At 40.2% G+C, this 26,592-nt stretch overlaps 1 protein-coding gene across 5 annotated transcripts in view; it reads right to left on the bottom strand.

The window, feature by feature from the left end:
• Nucleotides 1–460: 460 nt before the first annotated feature.
• The window catches only part of FKBP5 (FKBP prolyl isomerase 5), a 46,327-nt gene continuing 20,195 nt past the window's right edge, over nucleotides 461–26,592 (bottom strand). For 4 of the 5 annotated variants that reach the window (XM_081915952.1, XM_081915955.1, XM_081915953.1 and 1 more), the window contains exons 3-11: nucleotides 26,093–26,237; nucleotides 23,390–23,532; nucleotides 21,275–21,389; nucleotides 12,791–12,947; nucleotides 11,121–11,211; nucleotides 8,579–8,662; nucleotides 7,922–8,107; nucleotides 4,808–5,047; nucleotides 461–3,456 (exon numbers count right to left, since the gene is read on the bottom strand). In XM_081915952.1, coding sequence (XP_081772078.1) covers nucleotides 3,352–3,456; nucleotides 4,808–5,047; nucleotides 7,922–8,107; nucleotides 8,579–8,662; nucleotides 11,121–11,211; nucleotides 12,791–12,947; nucleotides 21,275–21,389; nucleotides 23,390–23,532; nucleotides 26,093–26,237 — 1,266 coding nt within the window. In that variant the 3' untranslated portion in view covers nucleotides 461–3,351. Of the gene's footprint in view, nucleotides 3,457–4,807; nucleotides 5,048–7,921; nucleotides 8,108–8,578; nucleotides 8,663–11,120; nucleotides 11,212–12,790; nucleotides 12,948–21,274; nucleotides 21,390–23,389; nucleotides 23,533–26,066; nucleotides 26,238–26,592 lie in introns of those variants that run through there. The other variant, XM_081915956.1, reaches the window with a different exon arrangement.

Raw genomic sequence — 26,592 nt, 5'->3', positions numbered from 1 at the left:
GAAATTATGGAATGCTCACCACATGACATAGCCACAAGAGAAAATGGGGGAAAGGCTACAATGAATTCTGGCAGAGGTTGATAAACTAAGGCTGTAATTCTAACATCATTTACCTGGGAATAAATCCCACTGAATCTAACAAGACTAACATCTGAGTAGATATGGTTAGGATTGTGCTTAGTGACTACCTTGTCCCAGACATAGGTTATAGGAGAGTGCAAAAGTGAACTTAAAATACAGTATGGAAGCCTACAAAACTTGGAACATATTTTGAATACTACATGCCCATCATTCTCCTTATTCTGAAATTCTATCTTTGGAGGACATAACATAGTAGCTTCTACTGCTGCTGCCTACTAGGGAGGGGCCTTTATGGACATCTTTCCTGTATGGTCATAGCAAAACTGAAATTATAACTACATAAAATGTGTGCCTGGTACCATTTCACTTTTTAAAAACAAACAAACAAAAAACTGTGCTGCGTTGTTTGCCCTTTCTTGCATTTGTAGCAAGAACATATGGAGGACTGAGTCAGTTTTATCACTGGAGGCAGATAGATTTAGTCAGGAGCAAAAGGTCAAGGCTACCAATTTGGTCTCTCTTCCTAGCACTGCAAATCACCAACATCATCTGGGGGAAAAACCCCATACTGAGAGCCCACCCCCAGGGCAGATTTTATTTTCTTTCTAGTTGTTTATGGGCGAGTTTAAGACTTTCACAATAAGCCACGTGGCTTACGTAAATATCAGAGAAAACAAAAATGAAAATGATGACGTGCAGTCTTGCAGAACTTGCTCCCTGTTATGCCAATTTGGTTCATGTAAGCAGAGTTTAAGCCTAAGATTTGGTATAGAAATGCAAAACACTTGGTATACAGCAAACTGTTGTATAAGCATTATGTCATGCGGCCAAATTGCTATTCTGTGAATGTTTAGTACGATTTTATCCCTTCATCTCACACTATCCTAAACCAACAAAATTTGTAAAATAGTAATAATAAAAATAATAAAAGAATTGTCCAGTAGCACCTTAGAGACCAACTAAGTTTGTTCTTGGTATGATATTTCATGTGCATGCACACTTCTTCAGATACACTGAAACAGAAGTCACCAGACCTTTATATATAGTGAAGTCTGGTGACTTCTGTTTCAGTGTATCTGAAGAAGTGTGCGTGCACACTTAAACTCATACCAAGAACAAACTTATTTGGTCTCTAAGGTGCTACTGGACAATTTTTAAATTATTTTTATTTTTATTATTTTTATATATTTCTCCTGCATCAGACCAACACGGCTACCTAAATGAATCTACAACAAAATCTGGGTATGGAAAAGTGCTCAGCCACTTTCACTACGTAGAGAGATGTACAACAATTTACAGGTAAGGATTGGCTGTTGACTGGGTTTTAGTTTCCTTTAAAGTTGACAGAATAACCAGCAGGAAACTACCACACAAATTTCAAGTGCTGAACTCCATCAGAAGAGAACACCTGCCTTTTTTCCCTGTTCAATGACTCTTTAGGGACATCCTCATGTCACCAGGAGAAATGGCACCATAATAGCTGGTTTTATTTGAATAAGTTACCAATAAGTTTTAGCTCGTTTAAACAACCAAACAGTGAAGCAGAAAGGAGAGATGGAGAAAACTATGCTTCCAGCAGGACCAGGAAGAGATAGGAAAAAAGAAAATGCATTTTTAAAACAGATACTAACAGGAAAAGATGTTAAACATTTGTTAATTCCCTTTTTTAAAATTAGAGCATTTTTTTAAAAAAAGTTTGTTTAAAAACATAGCAGTGTTGTCATTCTGGTATATAGGAAAGCAAAATGCCCTAGTCTGTAATGGTGCGATAGCAGTATATGCTGTGGATTTGTTTGCATTCCGTTACAGATCAGTAAACTTGCTGACCCAAACTCAGAAACATTTTTTTGCACTTAAAATCATCATAATTTCAGTGGGACTTGAGTACAATTATCTTTCTCTAGGAGTTGTGTTTCAGTGCTGTTATGTATTTTGAGAAACAATGAAGATTGATATGATACTTCATCTGCAGTGAACATTTGCTGCACTGCTTTAAGCTAAAATCATTTCGAAAAAACCATTGGTTGGATGCAGAATGGACCCTCTTCACTTTATAAAGCAAACAAAAACAAGACAGTGGCACAGCTTCTGGGGAGAAATCCAAGTAAGAATTTGAGATCGAAATCCCAAGAACAAGCACAGAATTTTAAAACCAAAATATTATTTTTGTTTCTTAAGATGCTTATAATGTGATGGGAAAACAAAACTGGATTGCTAATAGGACTAATGGCAATAATTTCCTGAAAGGAAATGTAATTTTCTTAATATTTTCATTACTCGCTGTATTATAATCTCAGGAAAGGTATCTATAAAGCCCCAGAAAAGGACTGAACACATAATCCAAGTCTATCACTGCATACCTTTCCCGCAAATCTGTAAGACAAATCCATAAAAGGAATCAGGCTACAGTACTTGACTATAGATGTGCCCTCACGCAACTGGTGTTGTGGGGAGAAGGGGGTTCCTGACTCAGTCCAGGTGCACCTTTCATTCTACCTGCAGAAGTTTATTGGGTGGGGATAGAAAAGATACTCTTGCCTTGAAGGTGGCATGCTCAGTCATCCATGGGTCAGGGACCTTTCCAGCAAACAATCATTTAAAAATAATAGTGTGATTTGGACTGCTCAGCTCCCTGAGAAACCAGTTTGTGCTACAGAAACCCATTGGAAATATAAGACAGACTGAAAAAGATCCCAGGAGTCTGGCTTTCAAAGCCATAAACTGCTTTCCACATGGTTCTAGTAGGGCCAGAGGGATGCCTTGCGTTGGTAGCAGCTGCATCTTTTGTTTTGTTTTTGTTTAAGACAGACAACATACACCCATGTGGTGCTACTACAGTACACCAAATGCAATGCCAAAATTATACAGCTGACAGCTCCTAAATGCTAACTCATTTTATAGAACCCTGGTCACTGCCTTTAGAACTGATGCAAACTGATTGAGTTCTCTTTGAGCCACCTCAGTAAAAATCTTCTATAACCAAGACTCGTGTGTGTGTGTGTGTGTGTGTGTGTGTGTGTGTGTGTTAAAACCATTTGTTCCACTTGGAGTGGTCCCATACTGTCGCTCTGCTCATGTTCCACTGCCGAGAATGCTCACAGCAGTGGCTGTGATTTTATAGTTTCTTGTGAAGCTGCTGAATAGGCTTTTTGCTTCCACAATAACGCCTACTGTAACAACCTTTACAATAAACACTGTTGAATTCTGAGTTCTTCAGAAACCTGTTTGAATGCAGGCAGAATTCAGAAGGATTGTCTTTCTGCTGCACAATCATACATGGCCCTCTGCTTCTTCGCCTTCCGTCACTGTCTCCTTAAGCCCAATTTCAGAGCAAGACTTTTCTTCTCCCTCTCCTGGGGGTTTACTGGCCTCCTCCTGTAACCAACAGCAAACACACAATGTGGAGATTCGTGAGGAAGTAAATGCAGAAGTTCTTAAAGGATAAATTCAAAGATTCTCAGAACTTTTAAACTCCAAAAAAATAATGCAAAGGGAATTGCTTCCTAGCAGTATTTTAGAAATACCATTCCATTAATTGCTGTAAATGAAGTTGGGCACATGAAACTCAGCATGGGAAATGAATGTTTCAGGTACCTACAACTCTAACAACCTCTGAAATTGCAACATGAATGTAGAAAGGAACGGGAAGATATGCCTCTGTAAACTGCCTGTTACCTAAACCCCACTCTGAGTGTACAAGGAACTGTGAAATGGTAGAAGCAGGTGAATCCTCAATGCTTACAAAACATTCTAGATTTTATCTGAAGCCATCTCTGATACACAGAGGTGAACAGAAAGAATTACGGTACCTCTACTGCTAGAGATAAGAAAAGGAATACGATGAATGCATTCATTATTAGTCTTTGCTAGCAGTTGTAAGGGTTTCTGGAAAACTTTCAGATTATAAAAATTGTTTGTCACAAAATGAAAATGCATCTGGAGCTTACAATATTGTATGCATATAGATGTTGATTGTGATTCAGAAGCTTCACACATGCACCTCTATAAGGAAATAAGAGAATTTCAAAGCCTATTAGCCTGGATGAGCTATATAGTTAAGGTGCCACTGAACAGTAATCTGAAATAAATAAAAAAATTGTCCAGTAGCACCTTAGAGATAAACTTAGTTGGCCTCTAAGGTGCTACTGGACAATTTTTTAAATTTTCTTATTTATTTTGACTGCGTCAGACTAACACGGCTACCTACCTGAATTGGTAATCTGAAAATTATTCAACTATGGGCTCACGGCTGAGTGTCTACAATCCGACTTAAGCGTCTCCTCAATTGTGCCATTTTTTGTGCCCCAAATGAGCATTCATCATAGGACTGAATACCCCTCCGTAAACAAAGGGGGGGAAACCCCTCTGTGGTGGGATGCTGGAAGATGTCCCTGAGACTCTGAGCCACCTCCTCCATGTGCTGCCAAGCCACCTTAATTTCCCCCCAAGAAGAGAATTCTAAGAACCCACCACCACCACCATCTGTGGAAACTATACTGGGTGGTATTCCACTAAGTTTTATTCAGAGTAGACACACTGAAATTAATGAACATGACTAAGTCAGGTCCATTAATTTCACTGGGTCTACGTCAAGTAAAGCTTTGTGGAATGCCACCCAATGCATTGTTAATATTTCTGTATAATTATATACCACACCCCCTCAGTATTTTGGCACCGTTAAAGTTGGACAGAGGTTGGAAGGAGGCCATATTGGCATGGTGCAAACCTTTGCATCTCTCTCTGCGAATTTCTTGAACATGTTGGCATATATTTTTCGGTCACGTTCATTGTGCTCCTTTGTCTTCTTCTGACACACAGTGATTTGTGACCTGGCTGCCTTGTTTTGTGGATTCACTTCTAGCACTCTCTCAAAGTCACACTTTGCCAATTCAAATTCATTCATGAGTAGTCGTGCTTCTCCTCTTCTGTACAAGCCCTTTTCGTTGAGCTGGTCCAGTGCTAATGCCTGCAAACATACATCCACACATTTAACATAGCTAAAATGATTCCACAGACAGAGACAACAAGAAGGAGGAAAACGGGACTCAAGTAGAGGATATGGGACAGAAAGAAAATGTCTGCTCAACATGGCTAACCTGACCCAAAAAACCCACCCCCTCACACACATAAACAAACCTTACTACAGCCAACCCAAGACAACCAACCACACACTCTAGGCCACCCCAACCTCTTTCACCACCAAGGAAATACAACAAGCGAATAGAAAGAGAACCCACACAAGTGACACTGACACAAAATCCCACACATACACTAAGTAGAAGAATAGAAGCATTGCCCACCCCATGCCCCCTCCTCCTTTCTTTCCAACCCAACAGTGCACACAACGCTAACGTCTCAGAACAAATGAAAGTGATCTGTAGAAAACACAACTACAATAAATAATTATTATTATTATATTTTTTTTTAAAAAAAAACCTGAGTATGTATGCTGGACATAAAGTCCTGTGCTGAGGTGTTATTACAGCTTTTATTTTTAATTAAGGTTGACAACATTAGAAAAACAACAACAACCGCATATAGAATCATACAGCTGTGACCAGGACTGCCTTATAGAGGCAGGATAACCTAGATTCTCAACTTCCATTTATGGAAAATAAAAGAGGAACATTTTTCCCCCAGTCATATGGTTTTCTAGAAAAGCCTGATTCTGCCAAGTCCAATGAAAAGGAGGGCTGTTAAGTGCTCAAGAGCAAGGACATGAGTCACTGACACAGGAATAGGTAATATTCTAGAAAAATGACTTCAACCCTTAAAATGCAAGCAGTAGAAGGTATATCCTTTTATTTTAATGTCTCTTATCTGACCAACTGGTGTCATCCAAAGATTACTGTGCACGCACAGAATGCATTTCTATGCGCACATGTGAATGTGGGGGAGAGGGAATTACTCCACCACCACATACAGCACTTCATCCCTAAGAAAACCTGCAGCAGAATGGCATACCATGTGGGAGGGGAGGGCAGAGCTGCAGAAGGGGCAGGGGAAATGGTCAACGCATGCTGAAGTGCTTGTACATAATAATCTTGGGAGCCACACTAGACATATCAAAATGACAAAGCCGAGTTTCTAGACATACAGCTTATTTATTGACCTTAGTAACAAAAGCTGTTTTTTAAAAAAAAAATAGTGAAGTAACAATTAAACCTCACGTACTATATATCTGCTGCATACCCTGAATTTTTGGCATTTGAACTTCTTAATCAAAAATCCAAATCCAGATGCCAGATGTTTTTATCAGATGTTTCAATGGTGCCTCAGTTACAGATGTAAAAATAAGAGCTTCAATATTACTGAATCAAGCATAGAATTTTAAACCCAACAAGGTAATTTTCTCAAACTTCCTGGCACTAAAATGGTGGAAATCTCTCCACTGATCTACAAAATGGATTTGTCTCCAAAACTAGTTGGAAATGTGTATGTTGTAGATGACAAGTCATCTTCAACTACAAATAGAACATTCAAAAAAGAGTAATATGATACAGTGACTAAATGCAAACGGATATTATGCTTAAAGCTTCCAAACAGAGGCCCAAAAGAGAGCTTACAGGCAATGTTTAGATGATGACTCACAAACCCCAGATATTTATAGTTGTACCCGTAAGCACATGCCTTACGTTTGCATAATTATTTTACTAATTTAAATGTTCTGGCTCATTTTTTAACACTTCATTCTAGCTGTGTACTGCATTCAGAGACCTAAAACACATAATAGCAGTTCCATTCTGCAGACTTCTAGCCAAACCCAGAATGTGGTCCATTCTAAAATAATACCTATGCATGCTTAACTGATGGAAAACAGTATGCAATGCAGATAAACCCTGCTGTAACAACACGACAGTATTAAAGAATAAACTTATGGAAATTGTCGCTATTATGTGACTGACATTAAAACGGAAAAGGCCCCTGTTTCATGGCACCCCTGAAAATTTGCCTCGAGATGCTGTCATAGTTCATGTATTACATGTACACCTGAGGGTGTTGCCTAAGAAAGTTCCTGCAATAGCAACCCCCAATTTGTGCAGGGGTTGTGTTCTGGGTCATTGCATGCTACGTCGGGGTGCATATAAGTTCACCCCACCCGCTTTCCCTTCCACATCCGGGTTTGCAGAGATGCATGTGTGCATGGTCGTGCATGCTTTGAACATGCGCAAAATGGTTGTTGCCTGCATTGTGTTCAGTTAAAGAATCATACATTAAGGATCATATGCAGTTCTTCCCAAATCAGTTTACTACTCATGTTCTCTGTAGTCAAAAGGGACATTCTAGAAAGTACAGCCCTACTCCTGTAATGGTCATGAACAAATCGTAGAGAAGTCAGAATATTCACAGTGAAATCCTATACATGTCCTGTCTTTTTTTACATTTTTATTTGCCTTTGCTTTGTGCTTTCTTTCACTCTTTTTTTTTTACAAATGTCAATAAACAAACAAATAAATGTCACCGAGTTCAATGTGGCTTGCTCTCAGGTAAGTGGGTATAGAATAATAGCCATAATGAGGAATCATTCCTCTCAGTGTAAACGGTACAGTACAGGGACTAAACATCTAATGGATTTGTTAAACGTAACTCTTTGCATATATTTGCACTTTGCTTCCAAGATGCCACAGAACTGTTGTATTCTGCAGGCAATGGCCACAACAATCCATCAGCACAGGAGTATTTATAAAGTAAGCTCTATTTCTAAATCTATCAGATAGCAGTTTGTTGCTTTTTTAAGTTTTTAAAAAGGTATTTTGGCATCTGATAAAGGGCAGGATATGACCACCACCACCCACCATCAATGGCCTCCCAAACCCCACATGGCCAAATGTCTCTTTACCTTATTGCAATACTCAATAGCTTTCATATACTCCCGCAACTTCAAGTTGCACATGGCGAGGTTGAGGAAGGCTGCCAACAACAACGATTCTGAAGCTTTAGATTCCCTTTCTGATAAGCCATATTCCATTTCTAACCAGGATACAATCTTCCCATATTGAATCATTGCCTGTAGGTACTTGCCTTCCTAGCATAGGGGAAAGAAGATCAGATTATGAATGTGAAATATATTTGACTATGAAATTTGTTATAATTTGAAAGCAACAGAATGAGAAGGAAGCAATACAGAAGGGCTAGGTGCAACATCAATGGGAACTGAAAGTGTGGAAGTCAGGAGAGTATTGGCAAGCAGTAGTGTCATATAGTCTTGGTGATGTCACATTCTGCCAAGACTACCATGTGCCTAGAAAGAATTTTTCAGAAACCCTCCAAACCACCGCCAATATATCTCATGCCATCTCTACTCCTAGCGTCAGTCCAGCTTACAGGCAACTCCACCTTTGGAATGAGAAGCTGAGGTGGAAAAGAGGCATCATTAGGGTTGATTGAGAACCACAGTGCTTCTGAAAATGTCATCACTGGCAATTAAACTACAGGGCATTTATCAGAAGAAATTCCAATTATTGATGGTACTATTTCTAGACATGTTGACACAGACCTTGAAGTACACAGTCCCTTTCTCTTTGACGATGCCAGCCTGCTCTAATTTCTCTTTGGTGTCCATCTCCCAGGATTCTTTGGCCTGAAAGCAAACATGTATAGCAATAATTAGGTAATTATAAGGACAATATAAGGACAAACCCTGCTTCTTTCTTAGAAATTGTCTTCAGACCCTGAGACACGGTAAACCTCACAGAATCTCACTATTTCCAACTTTGACATTATTTGAACATATTATTTCAAGTAATGCAGTAGTGTTAGCATTGGGATCAGTGGGTAGGAAAGAATAGAGGATATTACATACAAAGGGTAACCCAGGAAGCTGCCTTATGCTGGGTCAGGTCATTGTGTCCATTTAACTCAGTATTACCAACACTGACAGGCAGTGGCTCTCCAGATTCCAACAGGCATCTCTCCCAGTTGGGGATTGAATCTGGGGTCTTCTGCACAGAAAGCACATGCTCTACCATCAAGCTATAGAGGATACTAGGTAAGCTACATCTGGCTTTAGAAATTAAGAGCAAGTTTCAGAGTAACTAAATATTTAAGGCACTGAAATTAAGGCTATGTCTTGCAAATGGGTTGTTCCAATCCATTTATTCTTCACACACATTTGGCATGTGAGGGCTTCACTCACTATATTCATTGCTATTTTGCTGCTTGTCATGCAGACCACTGGGCAGAGATCGGTAGAAAATATCCTGGGTGAGTTTTTTTGTCCCTCCTCTCAATCTCTTTCTTTTCCCCAGCAAGTTCACAGGATTAAACAGCAATTGTTTTACTCTTTAAAAAAAAGTTTTAGTTTTGCACAATTCTGATTTAGCAAAATTGCACAATATCTGTAATAATAGAAACAAACCAGGCATGTTTAGTGCTCTGAATGTGTGGAGGGCATGTGCCAAGTTTTCTATAAATTAAGGTAATTCCTCTTTCCCACTCTTCTCCAACTAATGAGCAACTTCACCTCAAAGGTGAGTCTCCTGAACCTCTTCTTGCCATTTTCCCAAACCTCTGTAATGATGCTTCCAGACTTGTTATTTTCAGGTGGGATTCAATCACATTCCAGAAAAATAAGTTTGTTTTGGAGCTCTTGTACAACAAACCCTCCAAAAGCGACAGGAACATGCACTGGAAAGTGTGTGATTACTCTTGTTTGATGTGACATCATCTATCCTCCTCACAAACAAATCAGAATGAATACTCAATAAATAGTCAATGTCATCTAACCTCCCTACAAACCAGGATGAGTGTTCAATGAAGAGTGTCTTGTGCAGGATCAGAGTGTGATGGTGGGTGAAGTAAGAAGTGGCGAGGGGGGCTTCCTGCTTGCCTCTTCCTGCTGTTTCTCCCCTCCCTTCCCCTCCCCACCACCCATCATCTTCAATAGCTATGTGCAGCGGGGCTTCTACCTACAGCTGTAAGAGACTCTTGGAGGGGATTGGAAAAATAGTGAGATGACACTCAGGACTGACTTGATTCCCCTCTCCATCTCAGCAACATGAACAGATCCTCAGGTGCTTTACATTTAAATTGAATGTTAGTTGGAGAAGGCAAAGAGAGAGGTACCGTCTTAATTCAAAGAAAGATTGGCACACACATTTCCCCACCTCCATTCAGAGCATTAAGCAGCACTACACATTTGTTTTGATTATTACAAGGCTTGTGCAAATCTCCTCCATGTGGGGAGCAACTGGTAGCAGAAGTGTGGCAATGGAAGCTACCCACTGAAATATCACCACACATGTGCCAAATTATTCCCCCACCCAAAAAGCACTTAACAGGTTCCACACCAGCAATGACTGCAGATGCATAATAATATATTTATCAGATTTTTCCCATTAAGGAAAAATCCAAATTAAAGGTACTGGCTGACACTTCAATGAAGATAGCATTCTGCGGATGCTGCCCTAAACTTGGGGACCCACTTTACAAATGATTATAGCTCTGCTAAAAATCACACTGTCTTGGGAAGTGTGATAGGATGAAAAAGTCATGAAAGTGTGAGAAACCTCTACAAATCTTTCAAGAGTAGAAAGCGTGGAGAAGAAAACAACGCCTTCCTCCTGCAAACATTCCCCAGTATAGACTATAAAAGCACAGCTCCACCTTATGTACATCGTGTTCCTTTACTATACTGTACAGAGATGGGTACATTCTCCAGCACCCCAAAGAGGGCACAGTCTGTTTGGCAATTCTGCCCTGCCCTCCTCTTAGTGCTGTTTGGCAGGACATGATTTTTTTTGTCTGCAGCCCAGGGGGAAAAAAGAAGTACAAAAGGAACAAGCCCAGAACAAGTATTGGACCCCACCCAAAACAATAAAACAAACACACTCACAAGAACACTGTGACCTTAGTTGACGTATCTGCCTTACCAAGCTTTGTCACAAACATGCAGGGGCAGGGAGGGGGAGAGAGAACAGGACATCCTAAATGTTTTCATTGCAGAAGAGATATTGTAGGTAAATGTCAGCAGTGTGTGTGCGTGTGTGTATTATAGCTGTTTACAATTGCAAAAAAAAAATAATAAATCCCATTCTCACCTTTTCAAAGCTTTTCAGTGTAACTTCATACACAAGTTCAGCATTTGGCCCTATGCCAAATTTAAGCTTCCCTGCTTCACCAAATCCATATCTAAAACAAAGCATGGAAACAAAATACTAAACAAAAACAGCATAGGATGAGGCACTTAATTCAGCATTCTGAATATTTGCACTCACGTGGAGATAACAGTGGGTAGCTACACATCGGCCCCTGGAAACAAAACAGATGTTGCCTAGGAAACCAGTGGCCAAGTAACTCATCTGTGGCAACACAGACAGCTTGTACACACTATACTAGGCTTATCATTACTTCCTTTGTATTCAGATTAGATACTATTATATACCTTGGTTCCTACTCAATTTTAATACCTTCTTCAATGGAACATGCATTTATTTTTCAGTAATGAGATTTTTCACAAATGTCTTAGGATCTTCAATAATCACACTAAACTTTAGAAGGGTAAATAGATAATAATATTTGGAATTATTGCCTAAATTCTTTCTACTCCGACCCTTAAAATCTGCCAGATATGAATTATGTTACTTTATTTTTTTAAGAGAGATAATACCTCAGAGGACATATGTAAGATTCCTACTATTAGCTAGCAATAGAATGTAGTTCTGGCACTATTAATTGCAAGAGCTGTATTACGATAGAAAATCATTTAACAAAAACACTTTACATGCACAATTGGTTTGCTTTAACATATTTTAATCGCCTCATTTGCGACAAAGGTTAACACAGAATATGCATGTGTTAGTAGCTTAAAGCACAGCAAGGTAATTTCCTCCCTTGCATTTCAATTTGCATTTGTATGTTGCTGTATATACCTGAGAGGGGACAGTGATGTCGCCACCCATTGCGCTTTACCTGTTTGGTTTCTTGCCTATATCCCCAACTCCAATTCACAAAGCTATTGTCTACACATGTGCAATAGCTGATTCAAACGTACACACCAGAGCTTACGGTAACTGTAAAGTTTTCCTTTCAGATTGAAGCTGCTTTGAGATAAGGTTACCAGACTTTCCCGGGGACAGTCCCCGGATTTATAAATCAGTCCCCATACAAAATCCATTAAAGTTGAAAAGTGTCCCCGGATTCATTGAAAAAATCTGGTAACCTTACTTTGAAGGAAAGCTGATCAAACAGCAGTATTTTATTTTTTAAAAACTACAGGACTGCTCTGCATTGTGGGTAACTGTGTGTGTTCAAAATCCAGCAATCAAAACACTCTGGCACACTGGAGCCACAGCCACAGAACCTGTGGCAAAATAATGTCTAAATGCATCTTTGCTTACATTAGAGCTGAATGCTGTAGAAGCTGTGTAGCGTGTGCATGTGTAAGAGACAGACAGTAGTGGTCAGTATGGTGAGGCAGAGCTGTGGAGTTGTCCTCCCAAAACCAGCACTGCTACAGCTGACCTGAATGGGACCAGGACAGAGCTGTGTGGTGGTGGTGATGTTGTGGCTGTGTAAAAACATTGACAGGAGCACAATATTGGCTCTGTCAGTACATCCACACAGCATCAACCTCACAGCTGCCCTGCTCAAGCACCAGCTCGATAAGCTGCAGCAACACCTGTATTCAGAGGGTGGCTCCACATCTTTGCTTTATCACACCAACTATTGAAAATATTGAGAGAGACGGGAGAAATCTCAAGTTTCTTACTGTGCTCCAATATGTAGGATACAATTTTCTCCCCTTTGCATCTTCTCCAGAGCTTTGTCAATTCCAATGGGAATGTCATGGTCTTCTCCTTCTCCAACCGTGAATGCTACATCTCTGCAATCAAACATCCTGCCATCACAGAATCCTTTCAGATGGACTGTATGAGGAAGAAAACAACAATGCACTGTGAAGCACTGTTTGACTGCAAATATTTTGACAGGCATTAAAGCATTTCATGGCTAAAACACATTTTTGTCAGCATTTGGGCCCCAAAATAAACCCCAGAGCCACATTGCCCATGACTCTCTACAATAGAAATTCACCAGGAGACTTCTGTGCCATCTTTTAAATGCCTGCTGAATATTTTTCTATTCTGTTCCATTGATTTTATTGTTTGGTTTTATGTCTTTATATTGTTGTAAACTGCTGTGATGTATTAAACATCAATATATAAATGCATTTCTAAAATGAGACCTCTGGCCAACAGAGTTGAGTACTTCAGATGATTTCTATAGTCTTTGAAGTTTTCAGAGTCTAGTAAAAGTTTTTCTACAAATAAATTAGTTTAGTCATGTTGTGGCCCAGTTTTCAGAGCCATTGCATAGACATCACAGCTCCTAGCACTGGGCAGTAGGCTCCTGATGTAGAAGTGAGCTTGCTACTGGTGTTTTTGTATTTAAACTGGGACACAGTGTTGCAAAAGCTACTGGCACTCTGCTCCAGCATAAAAATGCTATACAAGGGCACCTGCGTGGCACTGGCAGGCAGTGGTGGAGCTTCATGCTCTGGTACCACGGTGTGGAGAGCAGGCGGGGGCAGGGCTGGCACGTGTCCCGGGGGCGGGGACCACTGCCCGCAGGGGCATGCCACGCCACCTGCAGAGGCATGGCACCCAGCGCGCGCGGGGGGGGGGGCTGCAATGGCACCCTACCAGGATCGCGCTGTCGGGAGCAGTGCGCTCCCCCTACACTCCTCTTCCTCCACCAGTGCTGGCAGGGAAAATTTCCTCTGTGACCCTGTGCAGCAATCCATTTGTAAATCTTTATACTTCCTGTTTGTGACTGGGCCAGATTGTGGTGCGAAGTCAAATAGTAAAATTACAGTAATACACCTGCACAATAGAAATATTACCTGGATTAACAAAGCTATGTGGACATTCTGACTGAACATCTGTTTGCATATATAAGTGCCTCCCAGAAAGAAAGAAAGAAAGAAAGAAAGAAAGAAAGAAAGAAAGAAAGAAAGAAAGAAAGAAAGAAAGAAAGAAAGAAAGAAAGAAAGAAAGAAAGAAAGAAAGAACAAGTGCTGTAAAAAACACTATGTTCCCATAAGGACTAACTGTGCCTTTCTGGAACAAGGACAAAGTAACACATAATGGTTAGTCTGCTTCCTGGTTTCTAAGCAGCTCTGCTGGATCCAGATATTGAGTTTTGACATGCTGACTTGTAAATCTAAGATTGATTATTGCAAAGTGTGCAAATATTGTTATAGCTGTATCTGCTAGCCACATGCAATAAGAGCTACAAAGTTTTCTTTAAAGGAAAACTACTTGATACTTAGTGCTAGAACACAACAAGGTAAAATAACACATTCACTCTCAGATATTAAAAGAACTGACTTGAAAGATATGCAACAAACAGTTCTGTGGCACATCTTAAAGATGAACAAATTTATTGCAGCATAGGTGTTCGTAGCCCAGAGCCCACTTCATCAGGTGCATGAAGTGTTCTCCTAAACCAGCAGAGGGGAATGAAATGGGGGGGGGGGAGCAAACCACAATGCATATATATACCAGCCAGTTTGGGATAGTACTTCATGAAAGTTTATGCCACAAGACTCTTCATCTTCATCTTTAAGGTGTCACAAGACTCTTAGTCTGTTGCAGCAAATGAACACACACATCCCTCTTCATGTTCTGAAAATATATAATCAGAAACAGAGGGGGATCCCACTGGAATGCTATTCAACAGTTACTGCTGGCCTTGCACCCTGGTTTCTTAAGGTGAATGATTGGTTCACCATCATCCTGCTTCTCCCTCCTGCTCCTGCAACCCCACCAAAAAAGAAAATGAGAAAATCAATGAAACTGAATTTTCCTGAACATGTTTCCCTTTTCTCACAGGGCTGTTTCACTGGAATTCTGTTCAAATAAGTCATTTTCAAAATCATACTGAAGTCAAAGTTCTCTAAAAAGTCAATGACACTTTTGCCTGTATATGGGCTGCAGAACAACACTTCCCTCCATAATTTTTGTCCAATAGTTATTGGTATAAGTTACGTACATATGGGTATGATCTCCTATGTTTACACATAAATATGTTAGTGCTTCAGAAGCTCAGCCCAGTTTTCATAATATCAGTTATAGAGATAGCAGCTTTCCTAAAGCCATTTAGTTAGTTTGTGACATAGGTAAAGTTTGAATGGAAGACTCACATCATTACCTAAGCTGCACTAGATACCAACTTTTATTCTTCATAAAAGAGGAAACTGCTGATCTCAAAATATAATTACAGAAACCTGGAGAACTGAATGTAAGATTGGAAAAATGAGAAACAGAGATAACCTATCCCTAGATGCCATATAAGATGGCAGGTAAAGACATGGCTGAGTTAAAGAAGGTTTGCAAGCACTACCATGAGCTTATTGGTGGCATCTGTAAAGTCTCATGCATGGACCTATGAAAGCCCTGTGAATCAGCTGATGGTCAGGGTTCACATAGCTATGCGTTTCTGAAGTTTCTCCAAAAAGCAAGGAACAACAAGGTTCATCCTTTCAACTGTACTTGGAATGGAATGCTCACATTGTACTTGGTGCACTGAATAAGTCGGAGGGCAGGCAGCTGAGAGATCAGCACTGTTAGTGCCTCTTTCCAGAACATTCATAATAGCTGGAAAACCAGCCCTGTGAACAGCAGGCCAGTCTCTGAATTTAGAGCAATATTTCATTAAGTTGTAGATGGTTAGTCATTCATCACACACAGGGCTACAGGAACTGTACTATCTACAGTACTCAGGTTTCTACTGGAGAGCAGCAAATCAAAGAACACAGGCTGTGAAGAAACAATTTCAATCCTGGCACACTTCCACCTCTTTGCCTAATGCTTCTAAACCTATGGCCTTCCCGCCTCTAAGCCAGCACTGTATGTTCAACCAAAAAATAAGTTTCTCATGTAAATAATAATAAAAAGAAACCAGAACAACCCTCTCCCTTGACCACCATTTGCATAGAAAGCAAACATCAAGATTTCTAGATGTCTGCTGATCATCAAGCATGAACACCATGCAGAAACAAAAACATAACTAGATGCCAGAACTCAGCAGGGCATAATGCAACAGTATTGCAACCATCCATCATAAGCTTCATTCACATGAACAAAGACAAATCATATTAGGTATTTCTGAAGGGTCAACTTCACTTCAGTCCTAGTGACATGCACAGAAGTATATCCCTCACTTTCTCCCTATGTAGCAATCTCTTAGTTCTGTCCTGCTTTCTACGGAAGATACCTAGCTCTTGAAGCAATTACCTACGGTGACTGGCAATAGCTCTCTGGGGTTTCAGATAGGAGTCTTTCCCAGCCATAGAATCATACAATTGTGGAGTTGGAAGGGATCCAAAGGGTCATCTAGTCCAACCCCCTGCAATTCAATGCAGCCCTACTCAGGCGCATGCAGATTGTAGGGGGCAACTAGGTACACTTGCCCAAGACTTCAGAAGGCTAAGCTGCCTCAGACAAACTCTGCATGCACCTGTCCCTATCCTGGGGATGCCAACACTGAACCTTTCACATGTAAAACATGTGTTCTGTCACTGAGCCAAAATAATATACCGTAATAAACATATGATACATTATAGTATAATATAATATAATATAATATAATATAATATAATATAATATAATATAATATAATATATAATATAATATAATATAATATAATATAATATAATATAATACAACTGATATATAATATTATATAATTATAAAATGCAAAACTGATTTATAAATACTAAACATTATAAAAGAGCATTTCTGGAGATTAAGGACTTCTTTTATGATTCTTTCACATATAGTATATTGCCCAGCAGTGTGTAAGTATGCGCTCTATGGGAAGTCGCTGGGGAGTGTTTGGAAGGATTCCAATTACACCAGCAACATGGGAGTCTTTGGCCTCCTCAAACTGATGCTCAGTTTAGATGGGTAATGTGATTGGGTGGAAAAGACCCATGCAATCAACTCCTCCTAGGTTTCCCTTTGTTTTTCAACCATCATTGTCAAATCTGTGGCTGGGTTCAAAAGTAACAGTCTTCAGCCAAATAAGCTTGTTCCAGAGTTTGTTAAACTACCATTACCCAGCTGATGACACAGGAAATCATTTCAGTTTAAGAAATGGAAGAAATCTTTGTGAAAGCTGGGTACACAAGAGAAAAAGTAAGGAGGGAACACATGGCACAAAGCTCGTTTTCGCCCAAATAAATCATGATTTATTGCACTGAGATCAATGTGCCTGATCATGGTCTATGTCTCAATGGCTCTCAACCTTTCCTCAACTCCTTCCACCCCAATTATCCCCAACTGACACACTGTACTAATATTCTTTCTCTCAGTTGCTCTCAGTCATACACTGCGCAAAAAGTAGCAGCAAAAAACCTGAGTTCCTGTATTTGGGATTCATTCAGTGTGAACTTTGCTATCTCTATGTCCTCAGTCCTTGAAAGTCCTCACTAAGCCTTTTTTGAAGGGTTTAGATTTGCAAACCTTTACACTTTTGCATACCCAGGGAAACCCCTAACTGTACAGAAACATGTTCCTTATTTTGGGGTGCTTTTCTTTTGCTTCCAAGTTGATAGGCACTTTGGACAACCCCCATTCACTATTAGAGGAAGTGATTTCATATGAATTGTATAAACATGATATCAGAAAAACTCCACAACTTGATTATCAAAGTTACTTAAGTGCTGCCTAAAGCAGATCATTTGGATAGAATTACACTTGGATTACACAGTCAGAAACTCTAGCCAGACCAGGGAACATCACTTCAGCTGCTGAGCTAACTTATTGTTCTCTCAGTGCCTAGAGCAATTTTGTTTTGAAGAGCACAGAACACTGTGTTCTGAATGTGGCTGGCACATGAACTCTGTGCACTGACAGCAATTTGTACTCTGATTAAAACAGCAGAGGGGCTGTAACACAACTTGGAATGCAAATATTCAACTGCAGCCTGTGTTTTAGGAAGCAGAGATGTGAATTATGCCCCATCAGTCAAGCTAATAACACTGTCTACAAAAATCCAGATCAAATACTTCAGTTCTGCTCCATGCATATTTCCTCCCATTCTAATTATAGCAGTAATATAATTGCCAGGAATCTTTGTATCAGCTCCCAAGTTAATATTGGGTTTTACTAAAACTGAGCAGAAACACTATCAGTTAAAGCACAGTTGCCGAGGTTTTACCACCTGCTTGGCTTCTAAATGCAATCATAACTACTCTTCTGGTTTTCTGCCAACCTGCTCTATTCAAGTCAAATTATCAGCACATTTCCACTTCACAGTAGCTGACAACGAGTCTGAAATGCGGCTGTCAATCCAGAGGCATTTAACTACTGGAACAAGAAACAGAGGTAGGAAACATAAATTTAGTTTCTTCAAAACATTCCATCTCTACTTCTGCTTTACTGACAATATGGGGACCAACTGGGGACAGGAAGGTGGGCACTTGGTATCACTGTCTCTTAGCATGCCCAATTTCCCCTGGGTTACACTTCATGTATTCTGAAGACTGCTGCAGATGGCTTTATTTCCATGAGTCTCACAAAGCAGCTGTTCAAAGGGAATAAACTTAATCATTAAATTAATATCTCTGCTTTAGTTTAAGAGTCATGTTATTTTTGTGAACCACACAACTAAATCTATAAGATACTGAAAACACTTCTGAATTAATAAACTAATCAGGAAAAGAACAAATTGCTAATAAATTTACAATTCAGTTCTGAACATGACCACTCAGAATTCTCATTGGGAGTTGAAATCCTAATTGAAAGGCCTTTTGCTGTAAGCATACTTTATTGCAAGGAAGTCTAATCTAACTCAGTGGGACTTGAGTACACACACGTCGGATCATACTACAAAAACTTTTCTTATTCCATGTCAACAAGCAAGTATTACTTAGGCAGATAAATTACTTGTTGCATAATAAACTGTAAAACGTACTTCATTAGTATACAAATAGCAACCTTAAAAAAAGGTGTCTGCAGCTTACCAATGAAGTTTCGTTGGTTTGTTTTTCTCATGTGGGAGTTGTGGTCTGGCACAAATGTTCCAACCAAGAGGAAGGGAGGGAGAGCCCTTGGGAACTTCCAGCTTGCTAGAAAGAAGCTTCTTGGAAGACTCCACTAAACTACCCTACTGTTCCTGCAACAACCCCTTTGGACATGTTTTTAAACTTGAAATAAACCACAGACTTCAACAGCTATTTCCTGTAAACCTCAATCATCCGGGATTTAGCCAAGTGGGGAGGGAGGAAGAATAGGTAGCCTTATTCCCAAAGGATAGAAAAGATTCAGAGGCAACATAAAACTGACAATATGCTACCTGCTTTTAGATACCTATCACAAATGTGCCTGCCACTACATGCCTTACATAATGAGTTCAGAAGAAAAACCTATGTGAGATTGCAATCATAATCATATACAAAGCATGGTTTTGAGATTGATAAAGGATGCTGTATGGTGTGTCCCAAAGCACTATCATTACAATTATGCACCCAGAACAGCAAGCTGTCTTATTCCAGGTGAGATTGCTGGTTTATATAGTTCTGTGCTGCTGACAATGATTGATAGCCGCTCTCCAAGGTTTCAGGAAGGGCCTTTCCTAGCCCTACCTGCAGATACCAGGGACTGAACCTGAGGCCTTCTGCTTGCCTAGCATGTGTTCTACTACTGAACTTCAAGATCTGAACACTGTAAATGAGGACACTAAAGCCTGGATTATCCGTTTTTACACCTTCCAGCTTTCTTCTGTTTATCAGTTAGAAATCCTGCAGCCAAAAATTTACAGCTGTAGAATTTAAGGATGGTTTGCAGTCATTACCACAGGGGTCCTTATGGCAGAAAAAGGATTACTATGACTCAGAACTCAGGTGACCTACCAGCAAATCCTTCCCTCAGCAGCTAACTGCCCTCGCTTTATAATATTTTCCATTAAGCTATGGGTGAGGAACCTGTGGCTCTTCAGATGTGGCTGGACTCCATTACTCCCAGCTAGCATGGCCAGTCATTAGGGATGACAAGAGCCATAGTTCAGCGACATCTGATGGGCCACAGGTTCCCTACCCCCGGGCTACACCCTCAGAACCCTGTAGTCCTGGTGCTTATTCAGTTGGATTTACCAAGAAAAAAGAATCAGTGTGTTCTAAACTGAAAGCAGGAACTGGATAGCAGAAGAGGAAAGGTCTTTGTTACAGATTCTAAAACAAAAACACAACTGTTTTTCAAAGCCTATTGAGTGTTAATACTCAGCTTTTCAAACAAGAACAGTTCTCAAACAACAACACCCCCATTGCTTTTGTAAACTGAGAGAAAATGAAGCTTCATGTGGAACATATATTTGGTAGATTAGATGTTCATCAAAGCCTGCAAGAATATGGGGTGTTCAAAACTATGGAGTTAATCAAATTGTCTGAAGCTGCCAGTTCCCCGGCAGATGAAAGTAACTGAAAGTGCTTAAAGTTCTAGATGAGTCTGTGTTAAATAGGTCAGAGCCTTAAAAGAAACATTACGTGGTCATCAGCAAGCAGGTGCACATTCTGATCTGTACTGAATTTCAGCTGTGACAAGAACAGAAGAAACATGGAATTCTGAAGAATCAGGGGATGAACCCCATGAAGTGAGTGGCTACTTCAAGCTGATAACAAAGCAGAGAAAGATGAGAAGGGTCAGGTTTCAAGAATGTACCTGACAGAGGGTAAAAAAGGAATAGGCAAAATTGAGAAGAAGATATTAGAAAATAGGGTGACATGGGGAAATGTAGCTGTATGAATCTGGGCACATGAGATCAGGAGTAAAAACTAATGGTTGAAAGGTGGTTCAGCACAGTGGCTAAGCAACTGAGCAGTGAAATCAGAAAATCTCTGGTTTGATTCATTAGGCCTCCTTTGACAAGCTACTCTCTCTCAGCCTCAGCTCATCTGCAGTATAGTGGAATAATAATACTGATTTTCTTTACAGGGTTGTTGTAAACATTACACTTGAATCCTCTAAACAAAGCTAAGTATTATTACTACTACTACTACTACTACTACTACTACTATTAGGTTGGAAGGACAGGTTTTGGAGCTGATGTTTGCCAGGGCAGTTGGTTCACATATTTCTGTCTCTATGAATAAGAGCTGGTAATGAACAGAGATAGCAAAGTACCCCTAGATTTCAAATGCTCCAAACAACTGACATGAACATCCTTGCAGTCCTGCATGCAAACCAACACTCACTTTGTACAGCAGCTCCTTCGTTGGGATTGGAGTATCCTTCACCTTTCTGTTTGATTCTGCGGATGATGCCTCCATTCTCAAATAAATCCTCTCCCTTGAAATCTAGCAGCTCAATCTGAAAATAACGGTAACAACAATAAGACCAAACTTCAAATGTGTGATAATCCACAAGGGTTGGAATACACACAAACACTGGATCTATGGGCTAACTCACATGGGCCATCCTTCTAGTCAGCTGCTTCCACTACCACCCTACACATGACAAAAGGGCTATATGAATTATTCACTCCATTCGTAGCATCTGCTCCCATATTTCTCATGGATAGCCATCTCCTTATCACACAGATTTACCATAAGCAACAAAAAAGCATCAACTGCAAGCAGAGTTCTCATGTGAATCCAGCCCTGCACTACAGCTCTTAGAATGAGTGGGGATCAAAATATGCCCAATCTACAAAGAGTTTGACAAAACAATGAGAAAGAGAAGCAAGCTAGTGAAGTCCCACAATATAGCAAATGCTACCTTATCTGCATAAGGCCTCACTAGAAAAAGTCATAAATTGTAGAAATCTGGAAGCCACTTTTCCCCAGGTTTAGGGTGCAATCTGTCTACTACACTGCATTCTATAAAGAATTATAAGACACAGTTTTGATGTTTTGTTTGCATATACTGTACAGTGGGACCTTGGGTTGCGAACATGATCTGTATGGGAGGCACATTCGCAACCCGCAGCGCCGTGTCTGCGCATGCGTGTGATGTGATTCAGCACTTCTGCGCATGTGCAAAGCGCAATTTAGTGCTTCTGCACACGTGCAAGCGCCGAAACCCAGAAGTAACCCGTTCCAGTACTTCTGGGTTTGGCGCATCCGTAACCCAAAAACGCACAACCTGCAGCATTCTCAACCCGAGGTATGGCTGTATTCCAATGACTCTGAGGTGACTAAGAGCTTGCAGGCACAGCAGGCATATGAGCAAATCACTGTGCCGCTCCCCCTGGAGGGTTGCTAGGTGCTCAAATATCCAGGGCGCAAACCAAGAGGGTACCAATTGGCAAAAATACTCTCCCCCAATCTGCATTTTCTACCCCAAGCTGATTTTCCAACATTTGAAGTCTATGCCTACTCACTCTCCAAACTGCATATCCCATTATAAAACAGTGACAGCATAGGATTTTCTCCAGTCAGCAAGGTTCTCCCCGCTGTTACATTTGAACAGCAAGCATTACCGCAGTAAGAGTAGGGTAGTTAGAGGGTAGAAGAGTGAAAATGCTTGCATTGTGCCTTAAAATGTTTGCACAAGCCCTAAGCTTTGGGGCTAGCTATATATCACACAAAAAAGCTAATAGGGCCACAATATTAACTTCAAAAATACACACACACCATTTTGGGACAGGAGGGGATGATTCTGAGTAGGCAAAAAGAGAACACAATTCTTGTCCCCAAATCATAGTTTAAAATTCTCTCCTAAACAGCTATTCTCCCCATGGGGTCCAAAATGTCTGGGCTCAAGTAGAGAAACAGCAAGCACCAAAATAATTAAGCACCCTTCCCTTTTGTTTTACGAATCAACGGTGTCCCTTGGAAGCTGTTTTTCTTTGAAAGAACAAATACAGGTAGGTTGGTTGATATTGGGGTTCAACATGTTTCCACATAATGTGTGCTATAGCCCATCTGTCTGCATCCTTGCCAACTCTTCCAATTCTGGTGGGCAGGAATAGGGAGGCAGAGAGATTACTGGGAAAGAGGTGAAGAGTTGCCTGAATTTAGTTTCACCTTCAATGGACTGATGATTAGCGTTATCAGAATTAACAGTGGCACCCGACTTTATTTAGATCCAAAAACAGTATACGTATTTTTCCTGGGCTATCAATCAAAGTGGTCCCCAACTGCATTTTAGCCTTTACCGGAAGATTCCCATGACAATATCCTATCTAGTTAACTCAGGGCCTCTCCCAACACCGTGGAGTTTAGTGGATGGATTCATGGTCATTGCTAGTTTGCTTCACTTCTGCCTATAAAACATTGTGCTGCACATCTGCTATTACTGGCAAATTACACTCACTAGGTAACAATGTACTTAGTCAAAATAAAATAAGCAAATAAAGATACACTTACCTCAAAGAAGAGTGTTGCATTTGAGGGGATCTTTGGAACACTGCCAGCAGAACCATATGCATATTCTGGTTTACACAACAAGTGGCAGATCTCCCCCCTTTTCATGGTGGCAACCCCAATATCCCATGCCTTAATGACCTGGCCTAATAACAAGAAATTTCAATTAAAAAGTTTCAGTTAGTAAGCTTACCAAAGCAAGACACAGACACATTTTTTAAAAAAAACATTTACAATTTGTGATCATTTAGACATGTACAGTGTAGTAGTCAAATAACCGAACTGTTATGCAAAATCCATGATACTAAACTGTGTGTCTCTATTGCTTCTGCATCAGATAATTGCTCGAGTAAGTTGAAGATTATTTTTGTTTACATACACTGTTATCTGAAAACAAACCAGAATATCACACAAGGAATGTTAAACCATCATTTAGCACTAGCGGCCTTCACTTGTCACTTTTAACCTTGGTTATGATTTAAAGGTGAGCACACATCATGCTGATTCCCAGTGCAAAAACTGACTGCTTTGCACCTCTCTGCTCCTGCCATGGCTGCTGAGTGCTTAGCATTATGTCTGAACCCAGGTTCAAGGTTTGTTCAGAGAGAGAGAGAGAGAAAGAGAGAGAGAGAGAGAGAGATTATCAAGCTTGGGTTCAGTTTAGCCCTTGGCACTACAGCAGGACTGGTGAAGGAGTGAAATAGCTGCGATTTTCACACTGTGCAGTAGCAGGCTGCATGTTCACTTTTAAACCATATTTAAAGTTTATGATTGAAAGCATGTGTGGAGAAGATTTTTCAGCTCATGGACTGTGGTGCCATCTAGGCAACTTTCCAGGGTGCACATGGGAGTAGTAGGTGGGGCCAGAGGCAAAAGTGGGCAAGACCAAAGCAAATGAGAATTTTACCTTTGCAAGGTAAGCTGGTTTCTACACACACTTACACACCTCTCTACCTTCCAATCAGGCAAGCAAGAAGCATGATCAGATTTCAAGGACACTTTCAAGGAGAGTATAAAGTAGGGTCTGGGGTGGGGTGTGACCTGGGCAGAGTCCAGAGAGGGCTGGAAGGCTATATATGGCTCCCAGGCCTCAATGTTTCCCATCTCTGGCCAAGGCACCTATCATTTAAGAACTAGAGCAAGGCTGGGGACAAAAGAAAAATCAACGTATCCCAATGGAAAGCAATTAACGTGGAGCACATGTTAATTCCAAACATGGCCATATGAACAAATATCATAAGAACAGCTTGCTGGGTCTATGGAGCTGTGGCTATTAATTTTTGGTAATCCATTTATTCTAAAGAACTCCAAAAGCATAACAAAACTTATAAAAGCAAAACCAAAGAGGCAAGTAAAGCAAACCAATACTTTTTGGAAACCATTAAATGCTTGCCAGAAAGCAATGATCTCATTTCTGATGAAAGATTCTCAGCTTCAATATTTCATATACCAGTTAGGCAAGGATTCTACAAAGCTGGGCATAATTATAGAAAATGTCTCTCAGTCGAACACACTGCAGCTGAGTAGAGCACACTCTCAGGGGGCAACTCCATCCGTATTAATTTTTCTTTGCATTTCTTTCCAGTTTACAGTAACTGCCAATTAATATGCTCATTCTTGTTTGAATTCAGGTATAGAAGACAAACTTGGGAGTTTAAAACCTCTAAATAATAATCATAAGACTCTAAAGGGTTTGTGAATTATTAGTGATACTTCCTGAAAACATTTGCCCTAATAAATCTCTTTCCTGCATTGCAGGGAGTTGGACTAGATGACCCTTGGGGTACCACCCAACTCTACAATTCTGTGATTCTATGTTAGTTTTTAAGATGCCACAATCCTTAACATGCTGTTGATGCTACAGACTAACAACGACTGTGTGCTGATTAACACATACTTTGTTTTACTACATTCTGACAAATCAAAGGAAATAGAAAGATGTCAACACTCTCAATGCGACTGTGTCCAGAGAACAGTAAAGGGAAACAAAAAGTGAACATTCTGTTAATGATCAAAAAGGATTGTCCTAGAGCAGTGGTCTGCGGATCCTAGGGTGTCCATGTAACCCACCCAGGAGGTCCGTGGCACCATTCACATAAAAAAAAAACTACCATAGAGATTACCATAGAGATAACTACATTATCATTTTTTTCAGAAGTAAGGGGGTCCATAGTTTGGCTTTTGAAAAACAGGGGCCCACTTAGCTAATTGGGAACCACTGCTCTAGAGTCCTAGAGTTATAATTTAATGAGTAGTAACTACACTCTTTTAATCTATTATTTTCTTTCTGCCACTAAACAGATTCCTAGTTATTTGGATTAACTATAGTAGGACTGATGAGTACATTTAGAGGTGCCCTTTCTGGTAGCAGGTGCCAAAGAAGACTGTTGCCTGAGACTTAGGAGAGGTGCTGCCAATGACCTCTTCATATGAAGAATGAAGGCAGCTTCATATGATCACACAGGTTTCTGCCATTGAGATGGCAGGCTGAACAACGAGATTCTTTTCCTTTGTTGCTCTGTGATTAGGTTTGAAAAGTAATAGCAAAACAAGACATCTTCCAATACTCAGCTCTTTGCCTGCTTGCTCTCAGTCACACCGTCTTTCTGAAAACAGGATTATAAACCAACTGTAATTTAATTGGCAAGAACCCATTTTATATCCCTAAGGCTCTCTTTACCTTTCTCCACCTTTTCCATTCTTTACCTTTGCCCAGGCTGAAGATAAATGGCTCATTCCTGTCACGGCTGGAATCAAACTTTTTCCCATTGGCCAGCTTTCCTTTGTAGTGGACATAAACCTTATCTCCAATCATGGGAGACTCATCATTATTCCCTGGCCTCTTCACAATCTAGAATGAAGATATGAAAAAAGAAATTGATATCAGAAATAAGAGCTCATGTGCATCAGCTAACCTATTCCAGAGAGTCTTTCGTGTTAGTTCAGTACACTGATTTGTAAATTTGCGCTCTACATCCATATGCGGGGAATGAGGGATATCTGAAAATCTATCACTTGATTGCAAATGAGGAATTGTATATGGATCGCTTCCTAGAAATTATACTACTTTCAATCCATTCACAGTTGTATTTGATGAACCTCAATCTATTGGTTTTCATTGTTTTCTAACCCAGAAATACAGGGTTGATTCATACAACCAAAAGCTGTTATTATATGTTTGGTCAATCAGCCATATGAGAGCCAAT

Source organism: Podarcis melisellensis, assembly GCF_964234715.1.
Source record: "Podarcis melisellensis genome assembly, chromosome: 6".
NCBI lineage: Eukaryota > Metazoa > Chordata > Lepidosauria > Squamata > Lacertidae > Podarcis > Podarcis melisellensis.
The sequence above is the reverse complement of the archived record's forward strand: the minus strand, read 5'-3'. Positions and strand labels throughout refer to the sequence as shown.